The 17,640-nt window shown below is 42.0% G+C and overlaps 1 protein-coding gene across 2 annotated transcripts in view; it reads left to right on the forward strand.

Moving 5' to 3' along the window:
* The first annotated feature begins 225 nt into the window (after positions 1–225).
* Positions 226–17,640, forward strand: part of TOM1L1 (target of myb1 like 1 membrane trafficking protein) — a 46,964-nt gene continuing 29,549 nt past the window's right edge. The window contains exons 1-7 of one of the 2 annotated variants that reach the window (XM_003800033.3): positions 226–388; positions 2,722–2,806; positions 4,400–4,478; positions 11,326–11,475; positions 12,091–12,216; positions 13,032–13,136; positions 14,116–14,232. In XM_003800033.3, coding sequence (XP_003800081.1) covers positions 331–388; positions 2,722–2,806; positions 4,400–4,478; positions 11,326–11,475; positions 12,091–12,216; positions 13,032–13,136; positions 14,116–14,232 — 720 coding nt within the window. In that variant the 5' untranslated portion in view covers positions 226–330. The remainder of the gene's footprint in view (positions 389–2,721; positions 2,807–4,399; positions 4,479–11,325; positions 11,476–12,090; positions 12,217–13,031; positions 13,137–14,115; positions 14,233–17,640) is intronic. The other variant, XM_023519222.1, reaches the window with a different exon arrangement.

Here is a 17,640-nt window from a genome sequence, read left to right on the forward strand (position 1 = left end):
CGCCGGCGAGGACGAGAAGCCCACCCCGCTCTCAAGCCAGCGCCCCGCGGCGCTCCCCGGGGACCCCACCGGGAGGGGGAGCACCGCATCCCCGCCAGCCCCGCCCGGCGCGCGACAGGTGCTCGGAACGCCCGGGAGCCCTGCCCCGGTGTCCCTGCCCCGCTCCCCACGCCGGTGCCAGCGCCCCGCAGAGGCCGGGCAGGACGCGCCGCCTCCGCCAGGGCCCGGGAAGCGCTCGGGCGAAGAGGAGGAGCCAAGGCCACCGAGCGGGTGGAGTCGGGAGCGGAGCGGTGGAGGCGGATTTCCTGGGCCCGGCTCCACGGGACTACCATGGCGTTTGGCAAGAGTCATCGGGATCCCTACGCGACCTCCGTGGGCCACCTCATAGGTAAGGAGGCTCGGGAAGAGACGCCCAGGCAGGCTTTGGGGACCGCGGGATCCTTTCCCGCTTGGCTCCATTCTCGGCCTGCGGAGCATCGAGTTGGTCCAAGTTGGAGGAAATCCTACCCCTCCCCCCGCAACTTTCCCAGGGGAACACTCGTTTCACCTGACTCCGTTTCAGCATTTCTTTTTTGGCCAACTCCTCCAAACGGGGGCTTGTAGAACCCTCAACCTCCTCCTCAAACTGTGTTTCCCTTGTGACGCCTTCTGAGGGTGGAACAGGTGAGCCACAGGATTCAGGCGTGGTTTGGGGGCTTCTACAAGGAGACACCAGGTTAAGTGGTTCACACGGGGCGTTACACTTGAGGACACAGTTTTACAGATTATGCCCATTTTACAGATGAGAAAGAGAAGGCTCAGAGAGGTAAAGTGATGTGACCACACTGGGAGGAGCAGGTTTCTCCAAACCACTTTTCTCTAGTGGTGAATTTACACAAGCTGAATTGCCTTTCTGGGTAAACAAAGAATAAAAGTGCTTGGCACTGGAGTGAAAGAGGAGAAGTGAGGAGTCATCTGGGACCACAGCGGCCTCTGGGTGGCCACTAGGGACCGCACAGCCATTGGCCTAACTCATTTCTTTCTCCTGTAGCTGTACTCTGAATAATATTCACAAAAGCACAACCAGTGACTCTTTTGCCAGCGCCGGCTCATTTCTTCCTGATCTGCCTGATTTTTCCCTTGGGAACCGGGTGTGGCAGAAGGGCATATTAATGCCAGGCAAAGATGATGATGTCGGGAACCTCCTGAGGTGACGAAATCCTGAGGACTTGATCCTTGTAGTAGGGCTGCTCAGAACTGGAGAGTTTAGGTCAGAACTTAATTAGCTGCTGTGTTGCACTGAACAGGCTACTTCATCTGAACCCTAGTTCCCACATCTTTATAAGTTTGCAAGAGTAGTTAGGGTTGAGAAGAAGGTAGTTTCCAAACTATTGATAGCTACGCCTTGTTGGATAATGGATGTTAGAATGAACTGTGAGCAGAAACAGGTTCGGCTTGCATCTTTATAGGTAAAAGAAACTTCAGCAGGCTGCCTGATGAATTCTTTAATTCTGTAAATATTTACAAACTGCCAGCTCTAGCTGCCAGCCTGGACCAGGCCTTGGTGAGGCAGTGTAAGACGTAGTGTCGTGGTAAGTTCTATAAGGTACTTTTGCAATGCAAGACAAATGCAAAACATACACAAAGTATGAAAAAGAAGAAATGAACAGAGGGATGAATAGGAGTTTTCTAGGAAGATGAGAAGATTGGGAACAAGAGGAAGAAATGGAGTGGAAAGATCTAGCAGTCAGCATATGCCTAACAGCACAGATTGGTCAGCTTTGTCACTCAATGCCAAGTTCAGATAGCTCTTTTCCTTATTTGAAAGCAAGCTAAATTTGGGGGTTCTCCCAACCAAGTTCTTATTCTCTCTTCCCCTTCTTTATCCTATTTGTTTTCTCTCCATTTCTCCCTAGAGTCCCATGTTGCAATGCTTTAGGGATGGTTATTAAGCTCATTCTTTTGGGGTGTTCCATTATCCTGTCCAGATAACATTTTGTATTAAAGGGGATGTCTGGAGATGGCTGATGATTTAATAATGGGGGGTATCTGATTATTTAATAATGGGGTTCCAGATGCAGAAGCATTCAAGTCTGCCTGTTAACAGCTTTGGTTAGTTTAGGTGCTAGACGTGACCTTGCACAGTAATTCTGATCTCTTTCTTTTTGTCACCCCCTCCAACTCCAGAATAAATCATTTTTAAAAACAAAGGCCGGAACCAGACAACCTAGATTTGAACTGTAGTTCTACCTTATACTGGTAGTGTAAACTTGAGTAATTTCTTTAACGTCTCTGAACTTCTGTTTCATCATCTCTAACAGTAGGTTAAGTGAGATTGCATAAGACACAATACTTAACGCTGTGCCGGTTCACCTTGTAGGTATACACTCAGTAAGCAGTGGTTTCCTTCTCTCACCGTGATGCCGAGGGAGATAGAGCTGGTCTATCCTAGCCCCGTGGCCAAATGTCAGGCTAGCATTCTTTATTAATGGGTCACTCATTACTTTTGCAGCAGCAGCACTCTGAACTTGGGTTCTCATTGATTCCTAAATTACTGGGACTTATTCAGGGGAAAAAAAGGCAAAAAAAAAAAAAAAAAAAAAACAAGAACTCTTTGCCCTTTGACATTGTAAACTTCATGGTACTTGCCAGTGGCACCTCAGGCAGATTATTTCAGGAACACCACACATTTTTTTTATTCTGTTGTAGCTCAGACTCAAAACAATAGCTCTTTCTTTGCAGAAAAGGCTACGTTTGCTGGAGTTCAGACTGAAGATTGGGGCCAGTTCATGCACATCTGTGACATAATTAACACTACCCAGGATGGGTAAGTACGGGGTAGTATCTGGGCACTCGCCTCTGAAGAAGCCTCAAAAGTACAGCACGTTCTCTCTTGCAAATGCTTTGGTTCTTCTTGTTGAAAGTGTGTTTTCATCATCTGTTAGGGACTCTCTACCTTTCGAAGACATGTCAGATTGAAACACTGGGGCAGGTGGCTGGCTTCAGCATGCAGAGTTATCTGTGAATGCTTTATAATTTTTCTCCTCTCTTGGCCTTTTCCCTAACAGTTTCAAATTTTGTCTCCATGAGCCTAAAGTCTTTGTTTTTAAAAGATAAAACAAAGACAAGCAGAACGATAGATTGTTGCCTTCTTTAGGAGCTTCTCCAGTTCCAAGGGCCAGAGTTTTACGTAACTCAAAAATATTATCAAGAAGCGGGTTGACTCCTGGTGGTGATCTGTCTCTGGGCAATGGTCTCTATTCACCAGGAAACAACCTCACAGTCTTTTTTCCTTCCTGTCACAGGACAATTATTTTTTCCTTCTAAATACCAGTGCACCCAGGTTTACACTGTAGTCTGCAATGACGTGCTGTCTTGTATTATACTTTTTAAACTTCAGAGAGTTAGAGTTATTTTTTAAAAAGTCATTAAGGAGGACCACCTAGTTTGAATTTAGTGAATGGGAAGTTGTTATAAAGGATACAATTCTAATAATCTCCGGTACATTTCACAGTAACAACTGATAGCAAAAGAGATTCCGTCTAGCTTAGGTAGGTAAAGAAAGCGTTACACTTAATTATTGATTAAATAATTAATATAGAAATAGAAATTGCTTATGGTTAGTATTTTTATATATTTGTAGTTTTCCCCCCATTATCTTATTTATCTTTGTGAACCTATTCATTGACGGTACCAATTTCTCCCTTGATATTACAAAAGGAATTTAACAGATAAAATTTGTCCCTCTCCTTATAAATAGTTTTTGCCTTGTAATGCAAAACTGTGGCCTGTTGGAAGCTGAACTAGGTTGTCGTAATTCCTCTTAGGTCCTCTTGCTTATGGAGTACTCAGAAAATACTAGCAGTTTTAATTAAAACGATAACTTCTATTATTTTATAAGCTACCTTTCCTGTAAATTAATTCTCTGCATTAGGTGAGGGATAGAGACTTGACCACATTTCCTAAGGAGTGCCTTCTGGGTTAAATTCTTTTATAAAATATTTTATTTGATTCCCACAAGGAGGTAGGTGGTATTGTCTGCCTACCTGCATGAGGAAATTCAGGCTTGAGAAATGAAGTCTTTTGCTTAGGGCAGTGTTTTCAACCTTCTTCTATCTCACAGCACACTTGAACCTAGAGTTAAACTTCTCTAGGCACACTTAAATTATGTTGATCAAAAAAAAAGGGATATACTTAACTATGCTTTGAACTTCTTTCAAAAATAATTTAATGATCTTTAAAAAATGTGGGTGCACCAGTTGAAAATCAGTGGCTTAGGGTTACTAAGCCTTGGGTTAACCAAGCCTTGGTCTTCTGCTCCCTAGCCATTTCTCTCTCCAGAGTGCATTTCACGTTTCACAGCGACTGCCTGTTTTCAGAAATGCTTAAATGGGTGATTTCAGTGTCTCTATTGCCATAGGCCAAAAGATGCAGTAAAAGCTTTGAAGAAAAGGATTTCCAAAAACTACAATCATAAAGAAATCCAACTAACTTTGTCAGTAAGTACTTTAATGTTATAATTAAGACTCTACGACTTCCCAAGCCATAGTTATATTTTAACCCTGGGTTTAAAAAAACAACAACAAGGCTCGGCGCCTGTGGCTCAAGCGGCTAAGGTGCCAGCCACATACACCTGAGCTGGCGAGTTTGAATCCCCGGGCCTGCCAAACAACAGTGATGGCTGCAACCAAAAAATAGCCAAGCATTGTGGTGGGAGGTGGAGGCAGGAGACTCGCTTGAACCTAGGAGTTGGAGGTTGCTGTGAGCTGTGATGCCACAGCACTCTACCCAGGGCGACAATTTGAGGCTCTGTCTCAAAAAACAACAACAACAAAAACACCGTGAGATAACTAACAGGTTAGCCAAGCGTTATGTACAGTGTGAGTTAAAACTCTTAATTTATCTGGGTGCCTGTAATCCCAGCACGTGGGAGGCCGAGGCAGGTGGATTGCCTGAGCTCACAGGTTCGAGACCAGCCTGAGCTACAGCAAGACCCTGTCTCTTAAAAAAAAAAACAAAAAACTCTTAATTTATTGAGAATTGCAGAATAAAGAATGTTTAGTTGATTGTAATAGCATTTAATTTCACGGAAAGAACTTGTTCCTGGAACATCAATTTTTCCTAGTTAGGAGATAGGGATTAATTGGTGGTTAAAAAGTTGTAATGTTGAACTGATCAAGAAATTTGTAAATATGTTGCTTAACCATAATTGAAGATGGGGAGGCTTGAAGAAACATCTCCCTGTTAGCTTTCTACATCCCTTGAACCCCTTTGTGGAATCCTGAGATACTCCGGCTCATTAACTTCCAGCCAGGTTCTGCTGCCTAGTGAAATTTGGAGCACGTTCTTTGTTGCTCTAAGCAGTTCTCCTATGTATCCTGTTGTCTGTGAATTGGGTATGGATTCTTATTTGATGTGTTCCCACCCCCCCACCCCCTTCCTGGGCCACGTCACCTCCTCGGTCACATTGGTGAGTTGCCCTTTTTATGTTAGTATGTGTTGCAAGCCCTGCCTGCTGCCTGAGAAAGAGCTGTCTGGTGTTCTGATTTCTCCTGCATGCCTTTGTTTACCTCAGCCCAGCCCAAGAGCACGCATGGTGGCGGCACTAATCAGCCAGCTTCACACTGCACTGCTCTTAGGAGCTTTGCGTATGTTTATCAGGGAGGCTATGGGGTGGATATGAGCATAGCTCCCAGTCTCTGTTTTCATGTAAAGGAAAATATATCATGTTCTGCATCCTTGGAAACTCACTGAATGAGAAGAAATAAATTCAATAGTATTCATGATTTGATCACTAAAGAAGCCTTCCAGATTGGGATTTGAATACAGTTTTAGAGGCATGTTCCTCCCTCATTTTTCCCCCTGTTTTTCGCTTGTGGCAGCCACCTCAGGAAGGTCACAGAATAGAGGAAAACATGGAGAGAGAGGAGTAAGGCACTTGGGTAGAAATACCGGAACGGTGGATCAGTGGTAGAAATGGCTGCCACCTGACTGATGCTCTGGACAACTCTGTGAAGTAGTGGTATAATTAATGTTTAAAGAAAAACGTTAATTCAGATAAGGAAACAGAGATTAGGAGACGTTAAGGCATTTCTTTCCCAAAATCAAATGGCTATAATGTAGCATAGACGAGATTGGAACCCTGTCCTCAGATTCCAAACTCCACACCCTTGCTTCGGACCACTTTGCTTCTCAGAATGAATAGAGCCTTTTAAAAGAACAGGCTGCTGTATTTCATTTGTGTCTTCAGCTTCTTTTTCTGGTGGTGCAGGGCCAGATACATCTGGTGCTGACTGAAGTGATGATTAAGTACCCCCTGCACACTCCTCACCCTGTCTCCCCTGGTGTCCAGGAAGTCTCAGGGCTAACAGAAAGAACTGTAGGACTGGGGTGGAGATAGGTAGATGTGCCCCACGATGCAGTGGATCTAGGATATCTCAAGACAGCAGCAGGTTAGGAGAATGGAGTGAGGAGGTAAGGGCAGAAGGTGAATTTAGGCCCCCTTCTATATCCCAGCATGGGGCATTATTTTGCCTGCTGTAAGTTGTTTACCCTTCACCATGGTTTGCCTCTGTTGGGTCCAGCCTACATGACATTTCTTAGCCACGTCTCTGTATCTTCCTCTTTCATGGTTTCTTCCCTCTGAGGATGGAGCAGGGCCCTTCCCTGAGGAAGTTAGGCGATTCCAGAGTGACGTCCTTTTGGGCCCTCCATTGACCTTTGGCCTCCTGCTCTTCCTTCTCTTCAGGTCATCCTAATTTCTCAGGCCTGACTCCCAGTGAGCTTTCTGTTGTCATTACCTGTCCCACCTCAGATAGCCCCTCCACCTCATGACTTCCATACCTGCCTTTAATATTCACTGAAGCCAAACTTAATTATGAGAGAAATTAGTCACAGAAGGAATCACCCAATGTCTGTCAAAGGCAATTAGAAGTTTAGCAGTAAACTCTTTAAAAAGTAATCCCCACATATGACATTTCCATTTGATTACTGTGAAGTGATGAGAGCCGGTCAAAGTCAATTATAAATGGTCTTTATATTGTCTGTCATTTTGGGTTCTCCCTGGGCTCGTTAGCCTAGATGAGGCCTTTGATGGAATCTGACTGTACCACGATTCCTGCCATCAGTCACTAGAATGGTTTTGTCAAGAAGCCAGTTGTTTTGTTGTATAAGGAACATTTTGTTATCAAGCTTTGTGACTTGGAGCCAGAGAGTAGTCTTTTCTCGAATGAGTCAATTGTGCTAAATCTCAACAAGACACTACTACAGGCAGTCCCCGAGTTACGAACATCGAAGTTACATACCATTCACACTTAACAGAGGCTGTTACAGTAAGTCCCGAGTTACAGACATCTGACTGACATGCAACTTGCACTTGGGAAGGCAAGCTATTACAGGTAATAGGTAAATGTCCCTCTTCCAACTTACATACAAATTCAACCTAAGAACAGACCTACAGTACCTATTATTCCTAACCTGGGGAATGCCGAGACTTTTGTCAAATGAAAAGTGGTTGAACGGGTTCCTGAGACTCAATTAATGGATAAGCTTCTGTGGAACCCCTGCTAGGCAGTGAGCTTCTGGGGGGCGGGGTTCAGAAGATGTGTAAGATGCTGCTGTCCCTCCACAAGCTTGTTGCAGTTCCAGAGAGAAGGCCGAGCTCTCTGCTGGGGGTGTCATCACAGGACAGGGTAGCTGTACCTTGGTAGAGACACCAGGGTTGGTAGAGCTATTGCCTTGGCTCTGATGGCCCTGAAATACAGTGTTTGTCATTCTGCCAGGTTTAGAAATTTATTATGAGGAATGAAACTGCCAAGCAGCTCTCCTGGCCTCTGAAAAATACACATTATCAGCGGATCATCACATTCTGTTCTGCTAGGAAGTCCTCCATGGAGGAAGATGATGAGAATACTGATCATATATTGAGGTCCTTCCTGCCTTGTTTCAGGCTCACCATATACTCTTTGTAAAAGAGGGTGCCCCTAAAATGTACACACATCTTAAGAAAAGAAAATACTGTATTAAAATTATAATACTCAAGCACATTGGACTTCTGCAGTTATAAGAGGTCCTCAACCTGACTTGTATTCAGCTTCTGTCACCAGCATATATTGAATATTACGGTTTTAATACAGTATTTTTCCTTTCCTGAAGTGCATATACATTTTTTGGCAGCCTCTGTATACATGTATGTACACACACACACATATATATTCACACTCACTTCTTTATTTCATGTACGTATGTATTATATTTCATCTGGTCCTCACAACAAGGCTCTAGAGAGAGGTATTCTGCCCATTTTGCAGACAAATACACCAGGCTTAAGGTAAGTGATTGCCCAGCCCAGCACAGAAGGAGAGTGGAGCCGGGAGTCACCCGCTTCAGTCTCCTAGGTTCTCTGTTCTAGCTCAGATTATGGATTCTTGGTTGTCTTGTTTCCAAAGAGAGGTTGTCTGAACACGTTTGTGCCAAAGCAGAATTTCAAAATAGTATGTAAAAGCAACATAATTTAATTTTTCCCATTTGCCACAGTAGGTGTTATTATCTAAGTGGGCTGGGGGGTGGTGAAAGAAGTGGTGGTAACATAATGGAGGAGGTGAGATAGAAGTAATTGGTCTTGACGTTCCCAATTCCACCGGGAAAACACAAAGGGCATGACTGCTGATCTCCAGATGTTAACAATTTCAGCATTTCATGCGGACCCTTTGATTTTATACATGTATCTCCTGGGGATATTACCCATTATCATACAACCTTGTCGCTCCAAATATAAAAGTTGGTTTGTGGAATATTTAGCAAGAATTCCCGTAAGGTAAGGAAGACTTGGAGGCTGGTTATCTTGCCTAAGACTACAACTAATTGGGTGAAATATTTCTATAAACTCACTGGACTAGAGGTACGTTTTTTTCTCTCAGTGTTTCACCCACTAAAAGCTCATTATAATAATCTGTCAAGCTAAATGTCATCCGTTATTTCACTTTCCGACTTAGTCTAACGGACTCGTATGGGTATAGATTCGTTTTAGTGTGTTTTGGATTTTGTTCTTATTTTCCTTTGCCTTAAAGGTGTTTCCCTTGGGTCTCACATGGTTGCACATGCTTGGCTTCTGTCCTGTCTGATTGCATTGAAACTATAGCTTTCTTCTCTGCTGGTGCTTTTTGTATTGCCATTAAAGTGACACTCAAAATAATACAGAGCATGGTGGAAAGTCAATTTCCAGGGCTTCTTTTCTGCAGAGATGATTATACCTATCCTGGTCATGTTATGGTTTCTGTAACATCTCTAACTCGAGGTGGTGTCTTGGAAACTAGAGATTTAGTGTTGTTGGTAGATTATTTTTAGAAATCTACTTTCTGCATGCAGTTCTTCAGTACCAGCTCATTCTTCTAGTCTGGTTCCTACTCGTGTTGCTTTATTGGTAATGTTTCAAGGTGACTAATGATGCTGCTGGTGGACAGACTCAGCTTGATTTTCCCTCAGCCCATGTTCTTAATTGTTTGATAGCCCATCTTCCTGGAGAACTTTCTTTTGACTTTACCTGTGCTATGTTCTCCTTGTTTTGTGCTTCAGTTTCTGTTGGTTGATTGGTCTTTGATTGCCTTCCTTAAGTTTCCTCTGACCCGAGTGGTCTATGAACCTGCCCCATCCCCAGGTTCCAAGCCATCCTCCTCCCTGCTCAAGAGAGGCAGCCTTGATGGTCCTTTACTCTTCTGAACTGTACTTATGCATGTATAGCTCTCTGGTAAACATATACGTGACCACCCATCTGTCCTTTTAAACTCCAGGTATCTAAATTTCAACCCATCATCTTTACTCCTAGACCCACCCACCCCACCCACTTCCAGATTCCCATCAGAGGTGTCCACAATCTCATGCTGAATAAAAAGTCACCGTGATCAGTCGTCTTACTTCTTCAGCAAACCCTCAGTCATTCGCAGTTCTTTTATAAATTCTCTCATGATGCTCCCATCCTTGAACCCACATCCTCTGAATTTAGGCCTTTTCTGTTTCCTGCCTGTATTCATGGGGCCCTGCTAGACCTTTCTGTCATTCTAGGGTTTTTTCACCCTCTGATTCCCTTCGTGGAGTGCTGCCTGATTCCCTTTCCAGAGTATTACTTTGCACCCCTTCACCTTTTCCTCCACTTCAGCGTACAGGTGGACAGTGACAAACCAACAGAAATCTTTCAGTGGCTTTTTTAGTACCTTCAAGATGATATCTAAACTCTTAATATACTGCCGCACAAATTTCATATGCTATATTTGTCATTCCATTTATTTGTCTGGAATATAGCTCTATACTCTTTTTTTTTTTGCAGTTTTTGGCTGGGACTGGGTTTGAACCTGCCACTTCTGGCATATGGGGCCAGCGCCCTACTCCTTTGAGCCACAGGTGCCCGTCCTATACTCATTTTTACTTAGGTCTTTTTTCAAAGCTCAGCTTAAGACCAGCTTTTGCTCAAACTCTTATAAGATCACATGGCCCTCCATAATGATACCTATACATGTCTATGGTTAGGGTAACTGTGCAGTTTGTTACCCAAACCAGGACATTTTTGAGAATGAAAGTGTGTGTCGTCATTAATAAAGCCAGGACAATAGGAATATACCAGGACTGTGCTGTATAAACCTGGACAGATGTTAACCCTGTCCATAACTCATATGTTTTGCTTGCACTTCCCTTTACTACTCAGCACTTACTACCCTGTGTTGCCCTTAATGCTCTTCTGGTTGTGTTGGGACTCCCCAATAAGACCATCCTCTAGGCCTGCCATCCTCTACCCCGGTGAGACCAGGACTAGCTTATGGCCTGTTAGGAAGCAGGCTGTACAGCAGAAGGTGAGCGGCAGGCCCAGGAAGCTTCATCTGTATTTACAGCCTCACCATGACTCACGTCACTGCCTGAGCTCTGCCTCCTGTCAGACCAGCAGGGGCATTAGATTCTCATAGGAGCGGGATCTCTGCCATCACTGCATGTGAAGGATCTAGGTTGTGTACTTCTTATGAGAATCTCATGCCTGATGATCTGAGCAAAGATTTAATGTGCTTGAATCATCCTGAAACCATCCCCCTGTCCTCCAGTCCTTGGAAACCCCCTGTCCTCTAGTCCTTGGAAAAATTACCTTCCACAAAACCAGTCCCTGGTGCCAAAAAGGTTGGGGATCATTGCTCTGCGCAGTTGCTTCATGCTTATACTTTCTTGTTTCCCAAGAACTTAACCTTTGCCATGTGTTTTAACAGATAGGAAATTATGTTTGTTAATTAGAAAGCTGGTGGGAATTTTTATTTAGCAGTTTTTGCCTTACAGAGAAATATAATGTTTAAATTTCTTTCTCTGATTTAGCTTATTGACATGTGCATGCAGAACTGTGGGCCAAGTTTGCAATCTCTGATTGTGAAGAAGGAATTTGTCAAAGAGAGCCTAGTTAAGCTGCTGAATCCCAGATACAACTTGCCATTAGACATTCAGAACAGAATCTTGAATTTCATTAAGGTAAGTCTGATGTATACCTCGTGGGATGGTAAATTTCTAAGATCAGGGATTTAATAGTGTATCTCTGGAATTGTTGCAGTGATCTTTTATATACCTAGGATTGAGCTAAAAAGCATATTTATTATTTTAGTTTCTATGTAATAATCCTTTCACGGCATTAGAGGGTGCCCTTTTCGGGAAAGAATTTGTAGTTATTTCCTTACTGCCCTCTTAGTTTCTATTCTACCCATGTCAGGTAGGAAAGATAGTGATGCTTATTTAGCAGGTAGGGAAACTATATTCTGGAGTAGATAACTGACTAGTTCAAGGTCACCTTGCAAAAGAATTACTGATGCTATTTTAGAATCTAATAATTTTGGCCTTAGCACAGCAAAAAACACTTGATAGATGGTATCTATCCCAAGTTTTCATTAATATGTTGAAGCATGGGAGTCTGATTTAAAATATTTTATAATATTATTATAGCCTTTGAAAATGATCATTTCATCTTAGGCATTCCAAAGTACCTCTCTCCGTCAGAGTAAGGTACATAATAGTCAATCTGCCATGAGTTTAAGAACTGTGTTTTGTTTTGTTGCTGTTTTAACTCTGGCACTTTCCATCTCTTGAATTCAGATTTGGTCACAGGGTTTCCCAGGCTGTGTGGACGTAAGTGAAGTGAAAGAGGTGTACCTCGACTTGCTTAAGAAAGGTGTTCAGTTTCCCCCCTCAGATGCAGAGGCAGAAACAGCGGGACAAGAGGTAGGAGGCCTTTCTTTGACCTGTGCGGAGTACGGTACTATATTACTTGGGGTTTTTCTCATTGCAAGAAATGACCCTGGCTCTACCTAGCTTAAGCAAAAAGATGAATTTATAAGAAGGATATTTCAGTATCTCATAGAATAACCAATGCTTAGGATTTTGCTACTTACAAGTATGATTTGAGGTATAATCTTGTTCAGCATGCTTTGCCCTGAACTAAATCAGAATCATGCTTTTCATGATTTCCAGTGTTTTCTCTGCATGTTAATGTTGAGAAGCACTGGCCTAGTGTCCCAAGCTTTGGGCTTTCCACTCTGAGGTTGGAGATGATGCATTGACCTAGGGAGGTATTCAGTGGTGCAGAGGAGGCACCTTGCCAGTGTGGCTTTAAAAGATTGATTTACCATTTTCCTTTTAAAATTGAGACAGAGTCTCACTTTGTTGCCCTCTCGAGTGCTGTGGCATCACAGCTCACAGCACCCTCAAACACTTGGGCTCAAGTGATTCTCTTGCCTCAACCTCCCAAGAAGCTGGGACTACAGGCACCTGCCACAATGCCCAGCTATTTTTTCGTTTGTTTGTTTAGCAGGCCTGGACTGGGTTTGAACCCACCAGCCCTGGTGCATGTGGCCAGCACCCAAAACACTAAGTTATGGGCATCAAGCCTACCATTTGTTTTTAACACTCTTAGAGAAGGCTTACCATCTACCCAGGACTTTGGTAAACAGTGTTTGAAACAATGGAATGGGAATAATTGGGCTTGCGGGTGGCTATGTTAATTCAAATAATAATATTTCTGTATTTCATACTAATAGACTGCTCAGATCTCACCGAATCCGCCAAAATCTGTCCCTTCTGCACCAGCTCTTTCTCCTGTAGTTGTTCCCAAGAACTTGACTATGACATTGGTTCCAGAACAGGTAACAACAGCAACCACTGTGTTTATTGATGTCTTTTTTTATGTATAGTTTGTTTTTTCTTGTTAACAACATCATGAAGTGTAGATACAATATTACCCTCGCTCACCTTACAGAGGAGACTGAGGCTCAGTGATACTATGTGACTTATTCTGGTTCATTGATAAGTGGGATCACTCTGATGGATTCTCTCACATTCCAAAGGCCAGGCTTTTAAGAGTTGTGTTTGGCTAGTGGCATTCATGGCTCTGTGGGGCCTTGGCTCTGGACTGGATCTTGTGGTTACGAGCTGATTCCTGTTGCTCTTGGTGGGACTGTTCATCTATTATTTCAGAGTACCCAGGTGGTCTTATTCCTTGTATTGTGCTAAATGAATTGCATTTACTTTTTTGTTTATATCAGGATATCCAAGGTCTAGACAAACAGTTATTATATGCAACTCAATCATTTCTGTCCTGCTATAGGGAACTATCACTGAAGACTTTGTATTACTATTATTTTTCATATATAAAAATCCATGTGATTAATTCCTGTTAGAATTTAATCCAGGAAAAAGAGTGTTATTCTCTTTATTTCTTCTTCTCTAATACTGTGAGAATGATATATTCTTTTTGTTTTTCCCTTATTCCCGTTGCTTGCCGAGAAACTCAGGATAATTTGTCATTTTTATCGAGGTCTCTAATACTTTCTTCTCCTAGGTACTTTCTCTATATTGGTTCTAATCTTTTCCCCCTTTATTTTTAACCTTTGTAAAGCATACTTTTGGTTTTATTACAAGAAATCTCAAGTTCTTAAGGTGACAGAGTATACATTTGTAAAATAATTGCATGCATGGTTACGTAGATGTAAATGTACGTTTGAAAATGTGAGATTTTGCAAAAGCGTCTTCTCTTCCAGCACTTGTCTTATGGGAGCAGCAAAGCAAGGTGGACATTCTTTGGGTGTCATACATACTGACTGGTGATTGTGTTGTACCCTGCAGATTGGAAAATTGCACAGTGAACTGGACATGGTGAAAATGAACGTGCGAGTGATGGCCGCCATATTGATGGAGAATGTGCCTGGGTCTGAAAACCGTGAGGACATAGAGCTTCTGCAGGTGTGATGTTTCCCCTCTTACCAGAGATAATTTATTATAGTTCATAGCCTTGGTCATATACAGTCCAGTCTCTAATTCTTTTAGGTATGTGCAGATTGCCTCTTTATCTGTCTATTCTATAGACACATTGAGTAACTATGATGTGGTAAGGGATGTAGAGATGAGAAGATGTTCTACTCCTCAAGAACTTACATCTAGTGAGCAAAATTGGTTTACATAACAGCAAGCAGAAGTATTCTACATGGTATATGATAAATTTGTTGGGTCCATGGTGGGGTCATGAATGAGGATAATTTTAGGAAAGGTATAGGTGGAGGTAGTACTCAGGCTGCAAAGGAATAAAGAGATGGGGCGTTTGGACGCGAATGAACATGTGGAAAAAACCATGAGTGGCTCTGCCGCCCCTCATGCCTTTTTCTGGGTCTGTATATGCATATAATTTACTTTTTCCTCCTGCTGGTTTGTTTTTCTAATTATCAATTTTTAATTTTAATATTTATTAATTTTAGGGGAAGTTAGAAAAGAAAAAATCAATTTCTACATCTTTTCTTTCCAAACCCAATGATATTTTTACTTTTCTCATATTCCTACTTCTCATGTTTGTATTAACTTTGATTTAATTTCTTAGGTAGTTAGTAAATAACATTTTTCTCATCCCATTCTTTTATTTTATTTTTAAGACAGAGTCTCACTATTGCCCTCGGTAGAGTGTCATGGTGCACACTTCACAGCAACCTCAAACTCTGGGGCTTAAGCGATTCTCTTGCCTCAGTCTCCCAAGTAGCTAGGACTACAGGCGCCTGCCACAATGCCTGGCTATTATCTTTGTTGCAGTTGTCATTGTTGTTTAGAGGGCCTGGGCCAGGTTTGAACCCACCAGCCTGAGTGTATGTGGCCAGCACCCTACCACTGAGGTATGGGCACCGCCTATTCTCATCCTATTCTTTTTTAGAAAACAATACATTGTAAAAATCTCCTGAGCAACACTTCTTGTATATCAGTGCTATCTCCTGGAATAATTTCTTTCTTTCCTTGCTGAATTGCTTCCATGATAGCAAACTTAGGTGGCAAACTTTAAGTGTGTGCAAAAATGTCTTTCTGTTGCCATGTTAAGTGCTAGTTAGTTTAGCTGGATATAAAATTCTGGGATAAAATTCTTTTTCTTCAGTCCTTTAAAGAGATTACTACATTGTTTTCGTGCATGCAATGATGCTGATAAAAAGTATGGTATAATTACTTCTTTGTTTTATTCTATTTTTTCTAGTTGCATTTGTTATTTCTCCTTACCTTATTATTTCTGAAATATCTCCATTCCCTAAGAAGGATATGTGCGCATGCATGTGTATTTACTTATCTTTACTTATCCTGTTAACAGTTGATAGATTTTTTTGCCTATTTAAATTATGTATATTTTTAATTCTAGAACCTCTTGGCTCTTACTTCAACCCTTGCCTTTTCTTGTTTTTTCTACTTTCTTCTGTGGAACATTTTTTGGACAATGACATTTCCAGTTGAACTCATCTATCTTTTAAAATTTCTTCTTTGTTTTTTATCTCTTTGTCCTTTTGTGCTATAGATATGGAATATTTTCTCTGTTCCATACATTTCTCTAAAACATTGTGCATCAGGTTGTCTATTTTTATTTATTTATTTATTTTTATTTGTTTTTCTTACTTATACATGTGTATACTAGGTTTCTAACATTGTGCATCAGGTTGTCTATTCAGTCCTTTTAATAAGTATTTTATTTCAACACTTACATACTTTTTATTTAAAGAATAAATGCATTTATCAAATATAAATATATTTCATTTTTATATTACTTATATAAATAATATAAATATAGTTTAAAGGTATATTCTAAAATAGTTGGATTTTTATAATAATTCTTTTATTTCATGGTTATACTTCACTTTTCTTAGGATACTAAGTGTTTTTAAAAATGCCTTCTCTGCTCTCTGGCTTCTCCTTTGCAATTTCTTTTTGTTCATTGCCTCTTCAGTTTGCATTTCTCAGATGTCCAGCTGGATTGCTGGTAGTGAGCTCAGTTTTGTGTGCGATTCTCTGCCAGCTGGTCTGCATTTTCTGCTGACCCAGCTCTCCCATGGGAAGGGGAGGATGTAATTGCTGCTGCTGTGCTTAATACTGTTTTCAGATACAGGGTGTCAGCATGGGATAACTGCTGGGAGGTGCTGATGGCTGGTCTTCTGGGTTGTGTGCTTTCATTTTTTTCCCTGGAAGCTTCTAACAGTTGGAGATAATACCCTTTGTGTCTCAGTCATTGTTCTATCCTGGAAACATTACTCCTATCTTAGCTGTCTGGGCTCAGATAGAGAAAGAAGCATGGGTTACGTGGCGTGCTCATCTCATTGTCGTTCCTCAGCTGATCTGTGTGTTAGGTCCCCGGGTGCCCGTGTGTTCTCGGCTTCGGCAGGCGTTAGGTGTAGAGCACACTTCCTGGTCCTTCCTTGTTCTGTGGCAGTACCCGTTATGGCAGCCCTCATTGTCCTGGATTATGCTTTCCTCTAATTCAGGAGTTAGCAAACTGTGGCCTGTGGGCCACATCTGGGCCTTGCTCTACTTTTGTGCTGTCTATGGGCTCAGAAGGGTTTTTTAAGGGTTGCTTAAAGACATAAGAAAAACAAACCAGATTATTTCTCAAACTATTATCTATGCAAGTATATGTCTAGAGACCACTGGGGACTCTGACATTCCTCCGAAGGAAGTCTTTGCCACTCTCTAGTATTAGGGGATGTGAATTTGTGATATCTCTCAGGTATGTAGGGATGAGAAGAGGATTTAAACCACAATGTGGGAGCATAAAGTTCCAGGTGAGGTAAAAGCTGATCTGTATGTTGTTAAGAACCTTTATGCCACACCAGAGTGAGCCTGATCAGGATAGCAGAAGGGAGCCATGAAAAGACTATAAGCTGAGGGGCAGCACATCCAGCTCAGACTTAGAAGGATCTAAGATCCTTGAGATCTAAGATGTCATTGAGATGTTAAACTGTGGGAAAGCAAGACCAGGTTCCAGGAAATAAGGTGAGAGCATTTCTCATGGGTCTTATGCTGTGTTCTCTGAGTCGAAAGTGGCATCTATAGTCAAATAAGTTTACAAAGCCAATTATATCCTCCTCTTGGAGGTTCTTAAAGTCCACCATTGGTAAAAGCTCTTAGAGTCCTTGTATAACCCAACGGCCTCACATTTATTTGACAAAGAATCCCCATTTTGCTGTGTATTTGTCAATATTCTATAGAACATCAGAGTAGTTTACTTTGAGAAACAAATCAATATTTTTTTTTTGAGACAGAGTCTCAGTTGACCTCAGTAGAATGCCATGGTACCATAGCTCACAGGAACCTCAAACTTGTTTGGGCTCAAGTGATCCTCTTGCCTCAGCCTCCCAA

The sequence above is a fragment of the Otolemur garnettii genome, unplaced genomic scaffold, assembly GCF_000181295.1.
Source record: "Otolemur garnettii isolate 467f Iridium unplaced genomic scaffold, OtoGar3 scaffold00162, whole genome shotgun sequence".
In the NCBI taxonomy this organism is placed as follows: domain Eukaryota; kingdom Metazoa; phylum Chordata; class Mammalia; order Primates; family Galagidae; genus Otolemur; species Otolemur garnettii.